The sequence below is a fragment of the Cryptomeria japonica genome, chromosome 10, assembly GCF_030272615.1.
Source record: "Cryptomeria japonica chromosome 10, Sugi_1.0, whole genome shotgun sequence".
NCBI lineage: Eukaryota > Viridiplantae > Streptophyta > Pinopsida > Cupressales > Cupressaceae > Cryptomeria > Cryptomeria japonica.
The window spans coordinates 219440915-219460784 of record NC_081414.1 but is presented as its reverse complement, the minus strand read 5'-3'; the positions used below and the strand labels follow the sequence as shown (position 1 = coordinate 219460784).

At 34.7% G+C, this 19870-nt stretch overlaps 1 protein-coding gene across 1 annotated transcript; it reads right to left on the bottom strand.

Moving 5' to 3' along the window:
* Positions 1-1381: 1381 nt before the first annotated feature.
* LOC131034856 (purine permease 3-like) lies at positions 1382-2595 on the bottom strand. The gene is made up of 2 exons (XM_057966454.2): positions 2199-2595; positions 1382-2049 (listed from the first exon to the last, which is right to left on the bottom strand). The coding sequence occupies exons 1-2, from the start codon at positions 2593-2595 to the stop codon at positions 1382-1384; spliced, it is 1065 nt and encodes a 354-aa protein (XP_057822437.2).
* Positions 2596-19870: the final 17275 nt, after the last annotated feature.

The window sequence follows — 19870 nt, the reverse complement described above, 5'->3', positions numbered from 1 at the left end:
TCTGACAAAGAAAATAACATAAACATGCATTATTATTGATCATTAATCTTATCACCAAAAAAATTCAGTTGAGCAACTAGCATGTTGAATGCATTCAGGTGATCTGTAATAGATCCTCCTTCCTCCATCCTTGGAGAATACAACTTCTTTCTCACGAATAACTTATTTACCAAGGATTTCCCTTGATAAATATCACCAAGCTTCTTCCAAAGTGCAGCTGTAGTCTTCTCCTCATGGAAATTCAGTAGCACTGAATCAACCAAATAGAGTCTTATCAAACCCTTGGCTTTTCGATCCATTTTATCCCATTCATCCTGCAGTGTAGTTTGGGGTTTTGTTGAAGAAACTGCAACCCATAGATCTCTATCCACGAGCATATCCTCCATTTTGAGTTTCCACAACTCAAAATTGCTGCCATTAAATTTATCCATCTCTATTATGTTGGAGGTACTTACCATATCTAACTTGCAACAAAGTCTTGAAATCTTCCACTACAAAAATCCCACTGAAACTAGATCAGTACAAAAAACCTATCAACCCAACAATAATAACAAATTTGACTAGGCTCTTATAAACACACATACAATCAGATTTAATAAATGAAACCACAACACCAAATATACGTGAAGAAACCTTGTCAAGAAAAAACCCACACTCCAAAAGCCTGACTCAATTGTATTATTTAGCAATACTAACAGTTACAATACAATGTACAGAGTCAATGCTCTTCAGGAGTAGTTACAACAAAGATTTTGAGAATAATTTCAGCAGCATAACAATGCCTAAGTTAACTTGTCTCTCTCTCCAAAAAACAACTAAGGCATCAACAATTAATAGATCTCATCACAATGAGATATGTGCACATGGTTTCCAAAACCAACTTCAAAGAACAAGAGGTAAGTTGTGTGACAAACAACATCTTGCTAATCCAATGACATGTTGTACACAACAACTTCCGAAGCAACAACACCTATCTCTTCCATAATGATCATCTTGCAAAATGTAATGTAAGTACAACATACAAGTTACCATGACCAAATAAGTGCCTTCCTTACCTCACACCACTTGTCAAAAGTGAACTCAAACAATAAATGGAATTTGCCAAAATATAACTCTCCACGACTCTTTCATTGAACTAGAAACTGCCATTATCATAATAGAAAATTTATCATAAACTCAACATAGCAACATATGACACTAATTCCCAAACCTTCAAGACTTCCAAAGTAGAATAAAAAATAAAACAAATAATTAAATTAGCATATTTGAACTCTAAGATTGAGACACCTTAATCTCAACAGTAAAGAAGTGTACAGTGTTGACCAAACAGTCTAAACAACGATATAGAACACAGATCAATTTCAAAAGCATCATTACCTATTTATGGAATTACAACATTAGAGTTTTTCTCTTTAACCGCCACCTCAGATTTTTCTTCCTTGGTTCCTGACAATTCACAGTGATCGCAAATAGTCTCTGTGACATTGGCCGGCTGTTTGGATTTCAAATAGTTTTTCTCTTTAACCGCCACCTCAGATTTTTCTTCCTTGGTTCCTGACAATTCACAGTGATGGCAAATAGTCTCTGTGACATTGGCCGGCTGTTTGGATTTCAAATACTCTCCACATAAATATGAGGCAAAACCCCATAAGGCCAGTATCAGAGCAACGCCCTTCTCCCCGCTGAAATTCTCATGATATATAATAACTGCCAACACTTGCGTCCCTGGAATAAACACAGTTTTGATGATACCACTTAGCAGAGAAGAAATTAGAAAGATCACACCAAACACCCCAATGAAGAAGAGCTGCCATGAGATTGCATTCCATACTAAAGCAATGTAGAACTTAGCTTCCCCAATATCAGATGCCCTCGCCTCACTTGCAACGGTCTCGAAATCCTTGTTCACTACCATACCAATTGTGCACAACACAGTTGCAGAAAATGACATTATGAGCTGCATCTCCATAACCAGAGTATATATTACTCTGCACTTGCTTCTCTTGTACACAAGTTCAATGATGGGAAGGACTAATCCATAGAGCCCAGCTGCACCAATTGTCAAAAGAAAACCCAATATGTACTTTGTGTTTGTGACCTCTTCGGGTTTGTCACTCTTGGTTTGGAAGGTCAGCAAGACAGAGCCCAGGGTAAGCAATATCACACAGCATTGATTGAATAAGGGATGAATTTCTGACGTACCAAGAGAAATGCAAAGATTGAATTGAAGGCAAGCTGAGTGGCATTCAACAAGGAGTATGTAGAGAGAGGCAGATATGACACTCCCCAAGCATCCATATAATCATCCACCCCTGTGATGAGCCCAATAGCACAGCAAGCAAGGCATTGGTGGAGGGTAACATGTTGAACATCTGGCTGCCTTCTGTATATTATGCAGAGAGGCAGAATAAGAATGGGCCACCCTGCAGTTTCTAGCCAGGAACACAGGCATCTACTAGACCCCCCATGGATGAAGTAAAACCTGAGTGACAATGGCCCTGCAGTGGTGCCAATACATAAGGCCAAGCAATTCAACAACACTAGCGTCCACTCCATCAAGCTCTTTTTCTTTCTCTGGCTTTCCTTGAGATCCATTGTTTCTGAATCTAAAGGAGATAGGTATCTATACTTTGTGGTTTAAGACTACTCAAGTATGGAAGGTGGTCCTAGTATGCTATATAGCCTACAGCACAGATAATTTAAGCAATATGATTCAGGGTGAGTTCAGGGGTTCCTACAAACAAAGAAAATCTCGTACACAGTAAAATCCCATACTGAACCTTAACAAAGATCCACGCTTTTCCTTCCTTTGATCTCTAACATGCTTATATTGCCACATTTTATTTATTATATCTGCCATAAAACATTCAGAACGTCGACAGCTACACAATCATAGCTGTTGTTCTGTCTTTTTTTCACTAAGATTCTCCATCTCATAATAATACTCATTCTCTTAAAGGGAATGAAAACTCGGCACTTTCTATATTATGTTTCTGTGACATTTTGAGGGGCATTGCAGTAAACAGAGGCTAACAATAGCAAAGCTTTGGCATTAACGGAATTAAGTATCTCCTTTATTAGGAGAATGACTATATAAACAACAATACAAATGCAGAGCAGACGCATGGGCTTCTTTCATTGCTGAAAAATTTCAGTCCCAAAACTTTAAAAAGTCAATACAATCGAACTGCCAAATGGCATGTTCATTCCGACGAAATATGCTCTGTGCACAGTGTAGCACATGACTAATATTGTTTTATAATTATATGTACCTCCTAATCACATCATGGATAGTTACCTCCATCATCAACTCCATGGCTAAAATTCTTTGATAATTATGGGCTTACGTACGACCTTTATGAAGAACTGGGTTAGATTGGAATCGGCAGTCCTTGGATTTTAAAAAAGATTGGATTCGAGGGTGAGATCACAATAGGCTTGATAGAGAGTTCAAATTATGATCGATACATTGTAATAAGCTCCCGAGAACAACGACTGAACATCTATCTACGATGAGCTCCGTGTAATAATTTATTGATATTAGATTGCTATAATTCATTATATTGAGATTTCTTGTTTCTGGCTTTGATTGAGTGAGAGTTTTTGCATCAACTTTTTAGATCACACTACACAATCCATCATCGAGATGAGAGAGAGCATAAGGAGAAAAATAAATGGTAAGTTACAGACTAAGACATCTTTAGAAGGAGCAGTGGGGAGGGGGGAAGGGAATGATGGAACTACATGAAACCCTAAGAGTTGACCAAAAAATAGAGTAAAGCCATAGATAATAAGATAAGGAAAAGGAAAATAAAAATAGACCTATGGACTAAATGGAGAACAAACACAAGAAAGTAATAATAATTAAACATAGTTTTGAAAAGAAAAAAAAAGAGAGAGAATAAGCACATGTGTGTGTGTATGTGTATGTGCGTGCGCGTGCATGCACACATTATATCTTAAAAGCTTAAAGAAATATATTCATAAAGAAGAAAAATATATCAAAAAATAGAAGAAAAAATAATGACACAGAGAAATAATAGAAACAATGAAAAAAATAATGACAAAACAATTAGATTTAAAAAATACTATAGAAATTAGAACAAAAGCTAGATCTAAAACAAAGAATTGAAACAAGAAGATATGTAAATTGAGAAATTAAATTTTAAATAAATAGAAAGACAAAAGAAAAAGAAACGATAACAAATAAATAATAATAATTAAAAGAATAATAACTAAACAACAAGAAATACAAATAATGAGAAAACAAAGGAATAACTAATAAGGTATTCTATAAGCAAATCAATTAAAAAAAAAAAAAAAGGAAAATTGATAAAGAAAAATAATAAATCAAAGGCTTCCTAGATATCAAAACTAATAAAGAATAATTAAAATAAGCAAAATAGATAAACCAAAAACTAAAAGAAAAGAAAGGTTTAAAATTGAAAAAACTATAGTAAAATGAAACCAATTAGAAAAGAATCACATAACCAAGAGAATATATAGAAAAGAGAATAAATTTATAAAAAAAAAAAGAACGAGAAAGTAAGTTAAGAAGTAAGAGGTAAAAATATATGAATAGTATTTATTGCATAACATATGAGAAAGTGGTAAAATAAACTAGAGGCAAGAGGTGAAAAAATCCAAAAGGCAAAATAAAACAAAAGAATGGGATAAAAGGTAGCTAATAGCAACAAAGGAGGAGCTAAAGAATGAAAAATCCTCAAAGAAAGAAAGAAAGTAAAAGCAAGGTCAAAAGAGGAGAATGAAAGGAAAGGGGGGTAAAAGAAGAAGGCCTAGATAAAAAGAGGAGACGAAGGGTGGGGAAGGACAAAGGAGGAAAGAGGGCTAAAAGGTACAAAGGGAGCCATAGGGAAAGAGACTCACTATCAAGGGAAGTAAGTGGTCAAGTGGGCAATTGAATCATTGGGAGGGGACAAATGATTGTTAAGGTTGGATAGGAGAGGATTCCACAAAAGACTAAGGTGCTATTCCTTATCATAGTTAAGGTTGAAAGGGTGATAGCAGATGTCTATGGCTTCTTTGAGATTTCACTTGAATAATTTTTCTTCTCTAAACAGGATTTTATCTATCTTGATCTTTGGGGAGTTTTTTAGTGATATCTTCTTTCTTTGTATTGATTGTTTTCACATTCATATGTTGCCATCAATGCCCACCAAAGCATCTAAAAGGCCATCTCTCAATGTGAATGGTACATTTCTAGATATGATAACCTCATCTTACTTAAATCATCCTCTACATCTCTCAACACTCATCCAACTCGTAAGGAAATTATGGTGATTGACAAGTCTCTTTATAAATCTCCTCAAGAGATTTTTATGACGATTTATCTTCTATTCATTCTAATGTCCTCTCTTCTAGAAACCAACCCCTAATGATTTATACTTTTCCGTCTCCTAACTTTTCCTCTATGTATGAGAAAATGTTTGTGCAAGAGGAACATGACTTAGTGGCCTATTCCCATACTAGAGATTACTTTCTTGATCAAGGCATTCCAATAGTCATCATCTTATACATTTTTTTTCTCTTATTAAGTGCAAAGCATTTTACATGTCATATTCAAATCCTCCATCCAATATAACCTATATTTAAATAAAATTAGTGGCTATTATGTTGCTCTTTACCATGTGACATCACTAGCTTACCTATTGGGGGTTCATTGTCATTCATGATAGTACAATTTGTTGAACACAATGTACCACTGAGAGGGGGGTGAATAAGTGGTTCCTAAATCTTTTCTTTTTAACCCAAGATTGGAATATCAGTTATCAACCTAAACACTAAACCCAAAAACCGGTAAGATAAGAGAGGATATCAAAAGAGGCAAAACACACAAATGCCTAACCCACAACACCAGATGTACGAGGAAAACCCAATATGGGAAATGTTGGCATTATTGGTAATAAATTGTCATTGATGTCAACTGGTTTGGAAAGGTCACTGGTAAGTAAGAAGTGGTGACCAGTATAAGAAAAGTAAGACATATGATGTCAATCCACATGTGAGTAAGAAGACCTAGAGGGAAGGTTATCGGTACACATGAATGTTTTCATCTGTCGATAAGGTAGGCTTACTAGTAAGGCATAAACCAGTATGAAGATTGATTGTTTGTTTGTGATGAAGAGGCGAAATGCTATTTGAATCACAACAACACCCAGTGAGAAGAACATAAAGGATGGCATGAAGGCATACTAGAAGGTGAGATGAAATGTCAGGTGGATGTGTTGTTGGTAAAGAGGATGTTTGTTGGTTATACTGGTTAGGTGATTTGAACTGGTAGTCAATCTTGGTCCATGTAGAATGTCAAATCGACATAGAAAACCAAGCAGAGGTGGATGCCAGCAAACATGACAACAAGATGCCAAGTGGTGATATTGCATAGTTCGGTGAAGTGTGCATCGACGTAACAAGTTAGCAAGTAGGTCAACTTTTATAAAGAACCCGCAATTCATAGAGGATGCCTGAGCATTGCGACTCGAGGAAGACAAGCTAGCGAGTGACTGAGTTGATCCTACATGAAGATTTGATCTTCGTACCCATTTGTTGAAGGAAACAGCCAACCATTAATGGCATATGATAGAGAAAAACATAAAATCATGGTGCAGACCTCCAAATTTAGAAAACACACATCAGAATGTGAAGCTTTGGTGGTGCTTATTGATGACATGAAGATCATATCCCTATAAAGGTAGATCAAATCAAATCAAATATGGATCAAGTTGGTGAAGGCAAAACCTAACACGACATTGTTTGAATGTGGTTTTTTGTGGGAAGCTTAGATTATAAATATGTGAGCTCAAGATAGAAATTGATAATGCTTGATGTGAAGGAGTATGAAGAGAGCTTGAGAAAGTTCATCTTCCTTAGAATTTATTCTAAGAAAGTTGTAGAGTGAGTTTGCAGGCGAATCGATGAGAGGGTTTAACTAGTAGAGATAGAGTACCAATAAACTATTGCAGGTCTAAAAGTTAAACATAACCAGTAAAGTGTGATTGATCAAGAAGACATCCAAGTGTGACATAGTGTGTTGTGTGGCTGAGAGAGAATGAAGAGTAACTAAGAATCAGAGAGAGTAATCTCATAACTGGTAGTGTGAGATCCAATGAAGAAGAGAAGGCTATTAACTGACATAAATCTATTTGATTAAGTGTTGCAGAACTCATTTGCAACCAATTTCTATAACTGTATCAAAATTGTATTTCACTATACATCACCAAGTTGGATCTTGGTGCAGGGGTTGGTGCTCCTTGGGTTGGTGCTCCTTGGGTTGGTGCCCTAAATCTTTGTAATTTAGTGTTTCACTTGTGAGGCTGGATTGGAGCAGTAGAATCCAACATCATTTCTCACCAAGGTTTTTCCCATATTGGGTTTTCCTCGTACATCTGGTGTTGTGGGTTTCATTTGCATGTTTTCCTCTTTTGATATCCACATTTGTCTTACTGGTTTGATTGTTTAGAGCCTAGAATGATAATTGACATTCTAAGGTTGTTTTAAAAAGGAAAGGAATTTAGGAGCCACTGAATCACCCCCCTCTTAGTGGTATATTGTGTTCAACAATTGGTATCAGAGCCTAGGTTCCTAGTTGATTAAAGCTTTGGTAGATTCTGGTCTTAGAACACAATGGCAAGAAATGAGTATGCCTTCTCAAAATCCTCCATGTTTGATGGATCTAACTATGCCTTCTAGAGCACAAGAATGGAACCTATATTTCCTCCCTTAGTTTTTATGTGTGGATGTCTATCAAGAATGGGTATACTGTCCCTAGTGTTCCTCCCACTGATTTGGATGCAAAGAAGGAGTATGAGAATAATGGAAAGGCTAAACACGCTATCTTGAGAACGTTGTCTGATCATGAGTTTGTCAAGGTCATGCATTATGCATCCGCCAAAGGAGACTTGGGAGAAAATGCAAATGTTATTTGAAGGAGATGCAAAATTCAAAGAGGCCAACCTGCAAACACTAAGGGGCCAACTTGAAGGCATCACGATGAAGGATGAAGAAAAGATTGGAGACTACCTTTAAAGATTTGATGAAACTGTGAACACCATCAGATGACTTGGAAAAGAAATTGCAGATGAGATTCTTGTCAAGAAGGTACTTAGATATGTCACATCTAAGTATGATACTAAGGTTTCTTCCATAGAAGCAGCCAAGGATCTAAAGATCTTCATAGTGGATAAGCTATTTGGCTAACTAACAACCTATGAAATGAGAACAACTAGTGATGCTTCCTCAAGGAAAGAGGCAACATTCAATGCCACCAAGAAGGGAAAAGAGGTGGTTGCTCATAAAGGATCCAGTGAAGACTTTGATGCAGAGGTAGCAAAATTTGTCTGAAAGCTCAAAAGAGGATCCGAAAAGTATAAAGGAAAGTTACCACTCAAATGTTTCAACTGTGGTAAAGTTGGACACTTTGTTGCAAAATGTCCTTATAATGAAACCGTTGGAGATGAGTCAAGAATATTTAGCGGATCTGCTAATAAAGATAAAGAAAGAAATGTCTACTGGCAAGGAAGACGAGGCTACCTAAAGCAGAACAACCTATATACTATTGAGGATGATTCCACAGATGAAGAAAGTGCATCAGAAGACAACTTCCTTGAGAATGACTGAAAAGTTAATCTCTTTATGGCACTTGATGAACTAGTTGGTGAGGATGAGGAAGAAGAAGGCATTGAAGCCGAAGTGGATCTAGAAGGTGAGCTTATAAGTTCTCTTGAGGAGCTAAGTAAAACAAGAAGAGAAATCAAGAAATTCAAGCTTGCTGTAGTAGATGAACAAGGTCTCTTGAAGCAATCCGTGGATGAGTCCAATCAAGTTACATCTGACTTGAAAATTCAATTGGAAGAAGCTAAGAGGATATGTGAAGTTACATCATCTGATCTGATGAAGAAGGAAAAGGAGCATCAAGATCTGGAAGCATAAATAGTGAAGCTCAGAAAGGAGCTTTAAGAAAGTAAGGAAGAAATAAAAGTGAGAAGCAAATATGAAGGCGACACCGAAGCCTTAGACAAGATGTTGAACAAACAGAAGCAATCCAAAGATATTGATGGCTTAGGATTTGAATAAGGTCAAAGTTCAAATAGAAAAGATATAACTGGTAAGGAGATACAGTTCACTTCTTCAAATGAAGGTGAAGAGAAAAAGACATTCACAGTAAGAAAGGATACCAGTAAGAAGAAATATGCAGATGTTGTTAGAAACCGCCACACAAACTAGTATACACAATCAATGAACTAAAGGCCACACTCAATGTACCGACATGCAAATCCAAGGAGAAATGCAAGAGTTGACCATGACGTATTCACCAAAGTTAGCAGCATGAAAGGAAGACCCCTAGTGAGTCAGTCGTTTGCAGGACCAAGGCAACCTAACCAGTATGTTCCAAACTTTCATGGTTATTATTACCGGTGTAACAAATTTGGGCATAGAATAGCTAACTGTAGATTAACCAATAAGCCCACTATGAGTTATGAAAGTAGAAATCCATTTAATGCACTCTGGGATATGAATGTTGTATATTATCAATGCAATGGATTTGGTCATAGGAGTTTTGAATGTAGGAAGAATAAACCGATGTCCTACAATAATTTCAAAGATTCATCTTTAAATGAAGATGTGAAATGCTATAAATGTCAAGAATTTGGACACATAGAAAAGTTGTAAGAACCGGAAAATCAAGCAAAAGAGAGCATATCCTAATCAAGAACCAATAGTTATAAGTCCCAATACATGATGGGATAGGTTGATGAAAGCTGGTTGTGGCACCAAAGATTAGGCCACATAAAATTTGATAACTTAATTGTAGTAAGAAAAAAGGGGTGCGTAAGAAATATTTCACCCATCATCAAACTGGTAAGCACATTTTGTGATGAATGTGTGAAAGGGAAGAAGACTAAGGTGAGCTTCAAAGCAAACAAACACAACACCTCAAGACCACTTGAAATTGTACATACAGATTTGTGTGGTCCAGGTAGGACAAGAGCGCTTGCCAGTGAAAGATATTTTATGCTCTTCATTCATGTCTATTCAAGAATGACATGGGTCACTTTCATGCAACATAAATCACAAACTTTTGATAGATTCAAGATCTTTGGGAAGATGGTGGAGAAGGAAAGTGGGTGCAAGCTAAAAAGTCTAAGATCAAATCAGGGTGGAGAGTTCACATCAAATGAGTTTGAAGGTTATTGTGAAAGACATGGAATTAGAAGGAAATACTCAGGCCCTAGGACACCACAACAAAATGGTGTGGTAGAAAGAAAGAACAAGACAATCAAGGAGATGGCCAAAACCATGCTAAATGAGGCTACTCTGCCAGACACATATTGGAAGGAAGCGGTTCATACTACTGCATATACCTTGAATCGGTTTCAACTAAGAACAAACAGCAAAATGACACCTTATGAGTTGTGGTATGACTGAAAACCATCAGTCAAATACTTCAAGGTATTTGGAAGCAAGTGTTTTATCAAGAGAGATATGGATGGTCTAGGTAGTTTTGATTCTAGGAGTGATAAAGGAATCTTCCTTGGTTATTCATCTAACAGTAAGGCCTATAAATGCTACAACAAAAGACTAAGAAGAGTCATTGAGAGTGTGCATGTAAGTGTTAATGAGGATATGCACAAAGGAAGTCAATCATAGGTAAACCTATATGATGATTCTGGTGACGAAGGCGAGGAAGATCAGTTAAACAATGAACTGGAAGAAGTATCCAAGAAGGATCCTAACCGATATGTGCAGATGAACCACCCAAAAGAGAAGATTCTAGGTAATGAGAGGGATGGTGTGCAAACTAGGATAAGATTTGCCCAGGATGATTGACAAGTCAACTTATTCCTCATGACAAAAGTAGAACCGAAAATATTCAATGAGGCCAACAAAAGACATGAATGGATGGATGCCATGGAAGAGCTACAACAAATTGAGAAGAACTTGACTCTTGGGAATTAGTAATAAATCAGTCTACTGGAATAAGATGAATGTAGAAGGTAAAATTGTTAGGCATAAAGCTAGATTTGTGTGCAAAGGCTACTCTCAAGTAGAGGGCTTTGATTTTGAAGAAACATTTGCACTGGTAGCTAGATTAGAAGCAATTGGAATGTTTCTATCCTTTTCTGCCTACAAGGGTTTTAAAGTATATCAAATGGATGTAAAATTTGCCTTCCTAAATGGAAATTTGGAAGAAGTGTACATGGAGCAACTAGAAGGGTTTCTCCTACATGATGATGACACATTTGTGTGCCGGTTGAACAAAGCCCTCTATGGTTTAAAGAAATCTCCTAGAGAATGGTATTCAAGGCTAGATCAATACCTGAAGGTGCAAGGATTCAAAAAGGGGAGTGCTGACAACAATTTATACATAAAGAAAGATGGAAACCACATGATAATTGTTGTTGTATATGTAGATAACATTATATTTGGAGGCAATAAGGACACCCTTCATAAAGAATTTATTGATTAGATGCAGTCAGAATTTGAGATGTCAATGCTTGGAGAATTGGCATACTTCTTTGGTTTGCAGATATCACAGCTAGATAAGGGAATCTTTATCTCACAAACCAAGTATGCAAAGGATATGTTGAAGACATTTCAAATGGAGGACTGCAAATCAGTAAGTACCCCCATGGTGACCGAAATAAAATTAAGAAAGAATTATGATTCACCAGTGGCAGATCAGACATTGTATAGATCCATGATAGGAAGCCTATTGTATCTAATTACTTCTAAATCGGATATAGTGCAAGCAGTGTGCATGGTGCCCATATTTTAAGATGCACCAAAGCAGTCACATATGAATGTCGTAAGCAAAATTTTTAGGTACCTATAAGGAACACTCAATTATGGATTGTGGTACCCTAAAAAAGGGGAATTCATCTTGGAAGCATACATTGATGCTGATTGGGTAGGTTGCATTGATTACTGAAAGAGCACAAGTGGTGGTGCATTCTTCCTAGGTAACTGGTTGGTCTCATGACATAGCAAGAAGCGGGATTTATTCTCCCTATCAACTGTTGAAGCATAATACATTATTGTTGCTACATGCTGCTCTCAAGTACTTTGGATGAAGAAAACCCTCAAGGACATAGAGGTGGACATAACTGATCTTATTCTCATTGGGTGTGATAATTCAAGTGTCATCAACGTATCAAATAATCCGACGATGCATTCAAGGACAAAGCATATAGCCATTAAGTATCATTTCCTTAGAGAGAAGGTTGAAGGACAAGAATTAAAGATGGACTATGTCCCTACAAAATAACAAGTATTAGACATTTTCACCAAACCATTGTCGGTAAGTACTTTTGAGTACTTAAGACACAAGTTGGGAGTTGTGTCACCTGCCTTATGCACTTGAGATAGTAAGGATTTATATGGTTCAGGGTGAGTTCATAGCAGCATATATAACTCTTGAACCACATCTCAATACCAATTGTAATAACTGGTATCAGCCAAAGGGAGATTTAGGTATGAATCAAAGGGGGAGTGTATAGTACCTTTTCTCATTGTGTTAAAGGGGAAGAAATCTACTAGTATGAAATCTTACAGTAAGTTGACACCAATGCCAAAGGGCGAGATTGTTGGCATTATTAAAATTAAGTTGTCATTGATGTCAATTGGTTTGGCAAGGTCACCGATAAGTAAGAAGTGGTGATCGATATAAGAAAAGTAAGACATATGATGTCAATCCAAATGTGAGTAAGAAGACAGAAGGAAGGTTACATCTACACATGAATTGTGTCATCTACTGGTAAGGCATAAACTGGTATGAAGGTTGGTTGTTTGCCTGTGATGAAGAGGCAAAATGTTATTTGAATCACAACAACACCCGGTGAGCAGAACAAAAAGAATGGCATGAAGACATACCAGAAGGGGAGATGAATTGTTAGGTGGATGTGTCGTTGGCAAAGAGGATGTTTGTTGGTTATACCGGTAAGGTGATTTGAACTCGTAGTCAATCTTGGTCAATGCAGAATGTCAAACTAACATAAAAAACCAAGCAGAGGTGGATGTTGACAAACATGAGAGCTAGATGCCAGGTCGTTATATTGCACAGGTCGATGAAGTGTGCATCGACAAAACAAGTCAGCAAGCAAGTCAATTTTTATAAAAAACCTGCAAGTCACAAAGGATGCCAGAGGATTGTAGATCAAGGAAGACAAGCTGGCAAGCGACTGAACTGATCATGTAAGAAGATTTGATCTTTGTACCCATTTGCTGAAGGAAACAACTGAGCCATTAATGGCGTATGATAGAGAAAAGTAGAAAAGCATGGTGTAGACCTCCAAATTTAGAAAACGCACATTGGAATGTGAAGCTTTGGTGGTGCTAATCGATGACATGAAGATCATATCCCTGGAAAATAAGATCAAATCAAATGAAATATGGATCGATTTGGTGAAGGAAAAACCTAACATGACATTATTTGAATGCATTTTTTGGTAGGAACCTTAGATTATAAATATGTGAGCTCAAGACATAAATCAATGATGCTTGATGTTAAGAAAGACAATGAAGAGAGCTTGAGAAAGTTCATAGATTCCTTGGAATTTATTCTAAGAAAGTTTCAGAGTGAGTTTGTAGGTGAACCAGTGAGAGGGTTTAACTGATAGAGAGAGTACTGGTAAACTATTGAAGGTGTAACAGTTAAGCTAACTGGTAAGGTGTGATTGATCAAGAAGAAATCCAGGTGTGAAATAGTGTGTTGTGAGGTTGAGAGAGAAATAAGAGTAGCCAAGAATCAGAGAGAGTAATCTCATAACTGATAGTGTGAGATCCAGTAAAGAATAGAAGGCTATTAATCAGCATAAATGTATTTGACCAAGTGTTGCATAACTTATTTGAAACTAGATGCTATAACTATATCAAAATGTTATTTCACTATACATCACCAAGTTGGAGTTAGGTGCAGGGGTTGGTTCCCTAAATATTTGTAATTCAGTATTTCACTTATGAGGCTGGATTGGAGTAGTAGACTCCAACAACATTTCTCACCGAGGTTTTTCCCATATTGGGTTTTCCTTATACATCTGGTGTTGTGGGTTGCATTTGTGTGTTTGCCTCTTTTGATATCCACATTTGTCTTACTGGTTTGATTGTTTAGAGCCTAGGGTGATAACTAGTATTCTGAGGTTGTTTTAAAAAGAAAAATAATTTAGGAACCATTGGTTCACCCCCCTCTCAATGGTACATTGTGTTCAATAGGAAAAACCTCGATGAGAAATGTTGTTGGAGTCTACTGCTCTAATCCAACCTCACAATAAAACAATAAATTACAATGATTTAGGGCACGAACCAAGGGAGCACCAACCCCTACTAATTTAGGGCATCGACCCAAGGAGAACCAACCCCTACACCAACATCCAACTCAGTGTTGTATGATGAAATGCAATTTTGATACAGTTATAGCACTTGGTTGCAAATGAGCTCTGCAACACCTGATCAATGGATTTCTGTCACTTAATAACTTATCTTCTTCACTAGTTCTCACACTATTGGTTATCAGATTTCTCACTCTAATCACTAACAACTTCTCTTCTTCATTAGTTCACACACTGCTAGTTATTAAATTTCTCACTCTGATCTCTCACTGGTTCCTCCTAGCCTCTCTTACTTCTCCCTTAGCCTCACACCACACTTTGTCACTCTTGGATGCCTTCTTGACCAATGACACCTCACTGATTAGCTTGACTATTAGAACTGCAATAGTTTACCAGTTACTATGTCTCTATCGATTATACCCTCTCAACGGTTCACCTGCTAACTCACATTGCAATTTTCTCAGAATAAACTCTAAGGTAGATAATCTTTCTCCTTTCTTAGGATTTCTTCTCTCTCACTCTTCGCATCAAGCATCAACTGATTTCAATCTTAAGATGATATATTTATCTTTTAGGGTTCCTGCAAAAAATAATTCAAACAGTATCATGTTAGGTTTTTCCTTCACCAACTCGATCCATATTAGATTTGATCCGATCTTCTTTTCTGGAGAGATGATCTGCATGTCATCGATCAACAGGGCCAACACCTCACATTCCAATGTGCATTGTCTATATTTGGATGTCTCTTTTCTACGTTTCTCTATCACACGCCATTAATAGCTTTGTTGTTTTCTTCAGCAAATGGGTACGAAGATCAGATCTTCTTGCAGGATTAGTTCAATCACTTGCCACCTTGTCTTCCTCGAGCCGCAATCTGTTGCCATCCTCCCATGACTTGCAGGTTCTTTGTAAAAGACAACCTTGTTGTTGACTATTACATCAATGAACACTTCACCAACCTGTGCATGATCACCACCTGGCTTCCACCTGTCATCCTTGTTGACATCCACCTATGTTTACATTTTTATACTTTAGCTTGCATATGCACATAGTTTCATATGACCACTAAAGTTTCATATGCACATAGTTCAATTGGGATTAGAATTAATTTTTTAATTCAATTACAAGAGGGTTAGACTTAAATTAGGATTATAGTTAGTCCAATTAGGATTAAGGTTTTTCATAGAATTCAAGTAGGATTAGGGTTAAGTTTAGGAGTAGGGTTCAATTATGGTTAGATTAGGGTTCAAGTTGTAGTTACAGTTTAATTCTAGGGTTAGAGTTAAGTTTAGGGTTAGGTTATGATTAGGTTTCTATTATGGTAAGATTTGGTTTAGGGTTAAGGTTACACTATAATTAGGGTTTCTATTCAAGGATAATTCTTGTGGTAACGGTTGCAGTTAAATTAGGGTTAGGGTTTATGTTAGGTTATGATTAATTAGAATTAGTGTTACGTTGAGGGCGAGGGTTTAGTCATGAATAGGGTTAGTATTATAGTTAAATTAGAGTTTAATTATCGTTAGAGTTAGTGTTAGTATTCAAATATGGTTAGGGCTCTATTGTAAAGCTTGGTTTTAAGGTTAGGATTGTGGTTTAATTAGGGTTATGGGTCACATTAGCATTAAGATTCAATTATGGTTGGGGTTTAATTGGGTTTAGATTGGAAATAGGATCAAGGTTAGGTTGGGTTTAAATTTAGGGTTATGGTCCAGGTTAAAGATAAGGATTAGTTAGGGTTAAGGTTAATTTTAGGGTTACGTTGTCACAAGGGTTCAACAACATTTATATTAGGGTTAGGGTAAATGTTAGATTACTATTAGGGTTATTACTATAGGATAAATATTAGGATTATTAATATAGAATAAATATTAGGGTTAGGATTAGGGTTAATGTTAGGTTAGGGTTAAGGTTAGGTTACAATTAGGGTTACTATTATAGGATAATACTTAAGTGCAATTATATTTATATTAGGGTTAGGGTTAATGTTACGTTAAATTAGGGTTAGCATTAGTGTTAGGTTACAATTAAGGTTTTATTGTAGGATAAATATCAGGGTTGTGGTTGGGGTTCAAATATGGTTTGAGTTATAGTTTAATTATCATTATTGTTCAAGAATAATTAGGGTTAGGGTTATTATTAGGTTAGTGTTCATGTTTAATTAGAGGGAAATATTTTAGTTAGGATTGAGGTTATAGGTAATTACAGATAGGCTTCAATTTTGGTAAGGGTTTAATTATAGATAGGATTTGATTATGGTTACAATTTAATTATTCTATGCTAGGTTTAAGATTGAATTAGGATTTGATAAATCAAGTTTCAATCAAGGTTAGGGTCAGTGTAAAGATTTGATCCTAATAATAATAACTATTATCTCAATTCAACATACATAAACTAATGATTGATTGAAAATAAACATATATTTAATCATTTTTACACCCTAAATTCAAATAGAACGTTGAGAAGATTACCGCTCTATGTATTTTATATATATTATTAATATACATAAACTCATCTACCATTAGACCTAAAACATTGACATCTACTATATTTGCATGTAAATTAATACATTATAATAGAAAACGACATGCATGATCAATTTAAACCATAAATATAATTAAACCCTAACCTTATTCGTAATTGAATATTAATATTAAATTTAATTGACCACCGCTAACCTTAATTATATTTCTAGTCCTAAACCCAATTTAAATCTAATCATATTCCTATCTCTATGCCTAATTATAACCCTAATCTTGATTCTAATTCTAACCCTAACTATAATTATAACCTATTCATAATCTTATTTTAACACTAACCATTACCCTAATCGAATTCTAACCCTAAACCTAACCCTAATTCAACGACTTATCATATAACCCTAATTGAATTCTAAATCTAACCCTTATCCTAATTGAATCATAATCCTAATCAAACCATAACTCTAATATAATTGAACCCTGACCCTAACCATAATTAGGATTGTGGTTCGTGTTAAAATTCAAACAAGGTCAATTTTAGTGTTAACTTACAATTAGGATTGGGGTTAGTGTTAAAATTTTATACTAACCATATTAAATATTATCAATTCAACATAGATAAAATAATGATTGTAAAAATGAAATCTTTGAATAAGAAAATTTATATTAGAATGTGTAACTTATACTGACATTTGAATCTATTACAGTTAGATTTAAAAAAAAAACTCAAATAACACACCTCCTCTTTCATATGTTAGTTTCTCTAAAACATATTGATATGGTCATAAGAATTAGCCCTTGTGAGCTATAGAGTTAAAACATTTTTCTCATATAAAATCTAATCTCCTTTTTTTAATAACAATAAAAATTTAAAGTGGTATAACTTAAGATTTTTAATTTATTTTTGCAGCAAGGTTTATATAAGATTCAAAATAAATTACATGTGATATGGTGGTAATTTTATAGATTGGGCTCAAAACACATAAGCATTGCAAAGTTCATGTGAATCAAATTTATAAAAAAAATAAACTCAAAGTCTTAAAAGCATGTAAGAATATTAATTCTCCTTTATTTTTATCCTTGGGATACATGAGTAACAAAACTTATTAGAATTAAAGAATTTATATGGATCTCTTATAAGAGAAAATTGAATGATTATAAAAAATATTAATGGGCATTTATTTTATATTATTGTCACTACTCAAAATCTATTGGAGATAGACATATTTATGATTTTATCTCGAAAAATATTCAACACCAAAAATGTATTTTACTCTCTTCCAAATGTCATAAACTTTAAATGTCCAACTTTATAATATTTAAATTAATAATTATATTCATAGACTCAATTGACACCATTGTTAATATTATTTAGAATAAATTTATATTTCATAATATAAATTTATTCTAAATCATATTAGAGTTTAATAATACTAATAGAACATAATAGATGATAATATACTTATAACACCATCATTGAATTGATTTCTATGATGGTCAAAAGTACATTCATATTGTTTATTATATCACTAGTATCCTGCATTATCAAGATCTCTAAACACCTTCCTTGTATAACTCCATTTTCTGTAAGCTTTTATTTAACTTAATATAATAACTTAAACAAATGTTTAGAAAAATTTAAATATTGAGTCGTCCAAGATAAATATGAATTTTAAACAATCTCTAACACACTTAACTTTACATCCAAGATAATTTAATCCTCTTCTTAAGAAAGGAGCCAAAACTTAAAAATAATATCTCGGCAAAATTGTATCATTCTTCTTACCATAGTTGTATTTCATATACAAGTTTTAATCCCAGGTATTGGATTCTACATTTTTTTTGCATATGCTTCCCAAATTTTTTAAACACACTTTGTGTATAAACTTCAACTTATAACATATGGCTATCACATGCTAAGAAGAGATTGCTTTTCCATGATTACAAAGAATTTTTAAAAAATTCATGTGCCTAACTTTAACTGTGGAATAGAGAATCATCAAATTCAATAGTATTTGATATTTGTTATCAAATATAATTAGAATTTCCCTGGCAGATGTGTATGTAAAATGTAGAATCATAGATAGAGAAAGTAACATACTAGTTTCTTCATTTCACAACAGTGACATGAAAGAAGGAAGACCATGAAGGGGCAGACTAGAGAGGACTCCTAGTATTTGGCAATTCCTTCTTTTAGCCTTCACTAGATATGAAACTTTGTAATCAATCTTGTTGTCATATGGAAATGAATGATACTAAAGTTTGAGCCAAAAGAACCATCACCATAGATATCTAATCCTAGTTGTATATGGTGAAAAATGATGATGACAAATTACTTCAAAACCACAAAGATTTAACCACAACAAACCCTAGTCCTACATTAAAATATTCATCATACACCAATCACGATACCTAAGAATATGCAAATCAACAAATTAAACCAGTATCCCATTCACATGCCAAGTAGGGTTTGATCTCCATTGTCTCTTATCTCCATTGATCTTGTTTGATATATTTGCTCATAGATTTTGTATGTGCACAAGAGCTCAACAAAGAATGGATTTTGGTTGTGAAGTCACTTGATCAAAAGAAGGCTTGATAGTTGCATTAGGTGTCAGAAAGAGGGAAAGAATCATATTATATAGAAGATACTTTAGAAAATTGAGGGATAAGATTAAGAGGTGAAAGAAAGAAATGGTCAGCTAAGATTAAAGGGTAGGTAAGAGAAATAATAAAATAATGAGGGGGGAAGGTAAAAGAAAATTAAGAGATAAATGACATGTGTCATGAAGAGAAAAACCTTATTGAATTAATTAAATAAATCTAAATTTATTTAATTAATAGAAATGGGATCGATTAAATAAATAAAATATTTATTTAATTTAAGGAAAGCATAATTTAAATAAATAAAAAATATTTATTTAAATAAGGAAAGACTAGAAAAGGATAAATTAATTAATTAAATAAAAAAAAAATTATTTAATTAATAGAAGGCTTAGAATAAAATAATTAAATAAATTAAATATTTATTTAATTAATCTAGAACAATTT

What these genes read in the sequence shown, in the direction of transcription:
- LOC131034856 (XM_057966454.2), bottom strand. Translation starts at nt 2,595, where the DNA reads ATGGATCTCAAGGAAAGCCAGAGAAAGAAAAAGAGCTTGATGGAGTGG. An exon ending in CTTTGCATTTCTCTTGGTAC is followed by an intron (nt 2,050 to 2,198) that starts GTCAGAAATTCA and finishes CAATTGGTGCAG; the next exon opens with CTGGGCTCTATGGATTAGTC.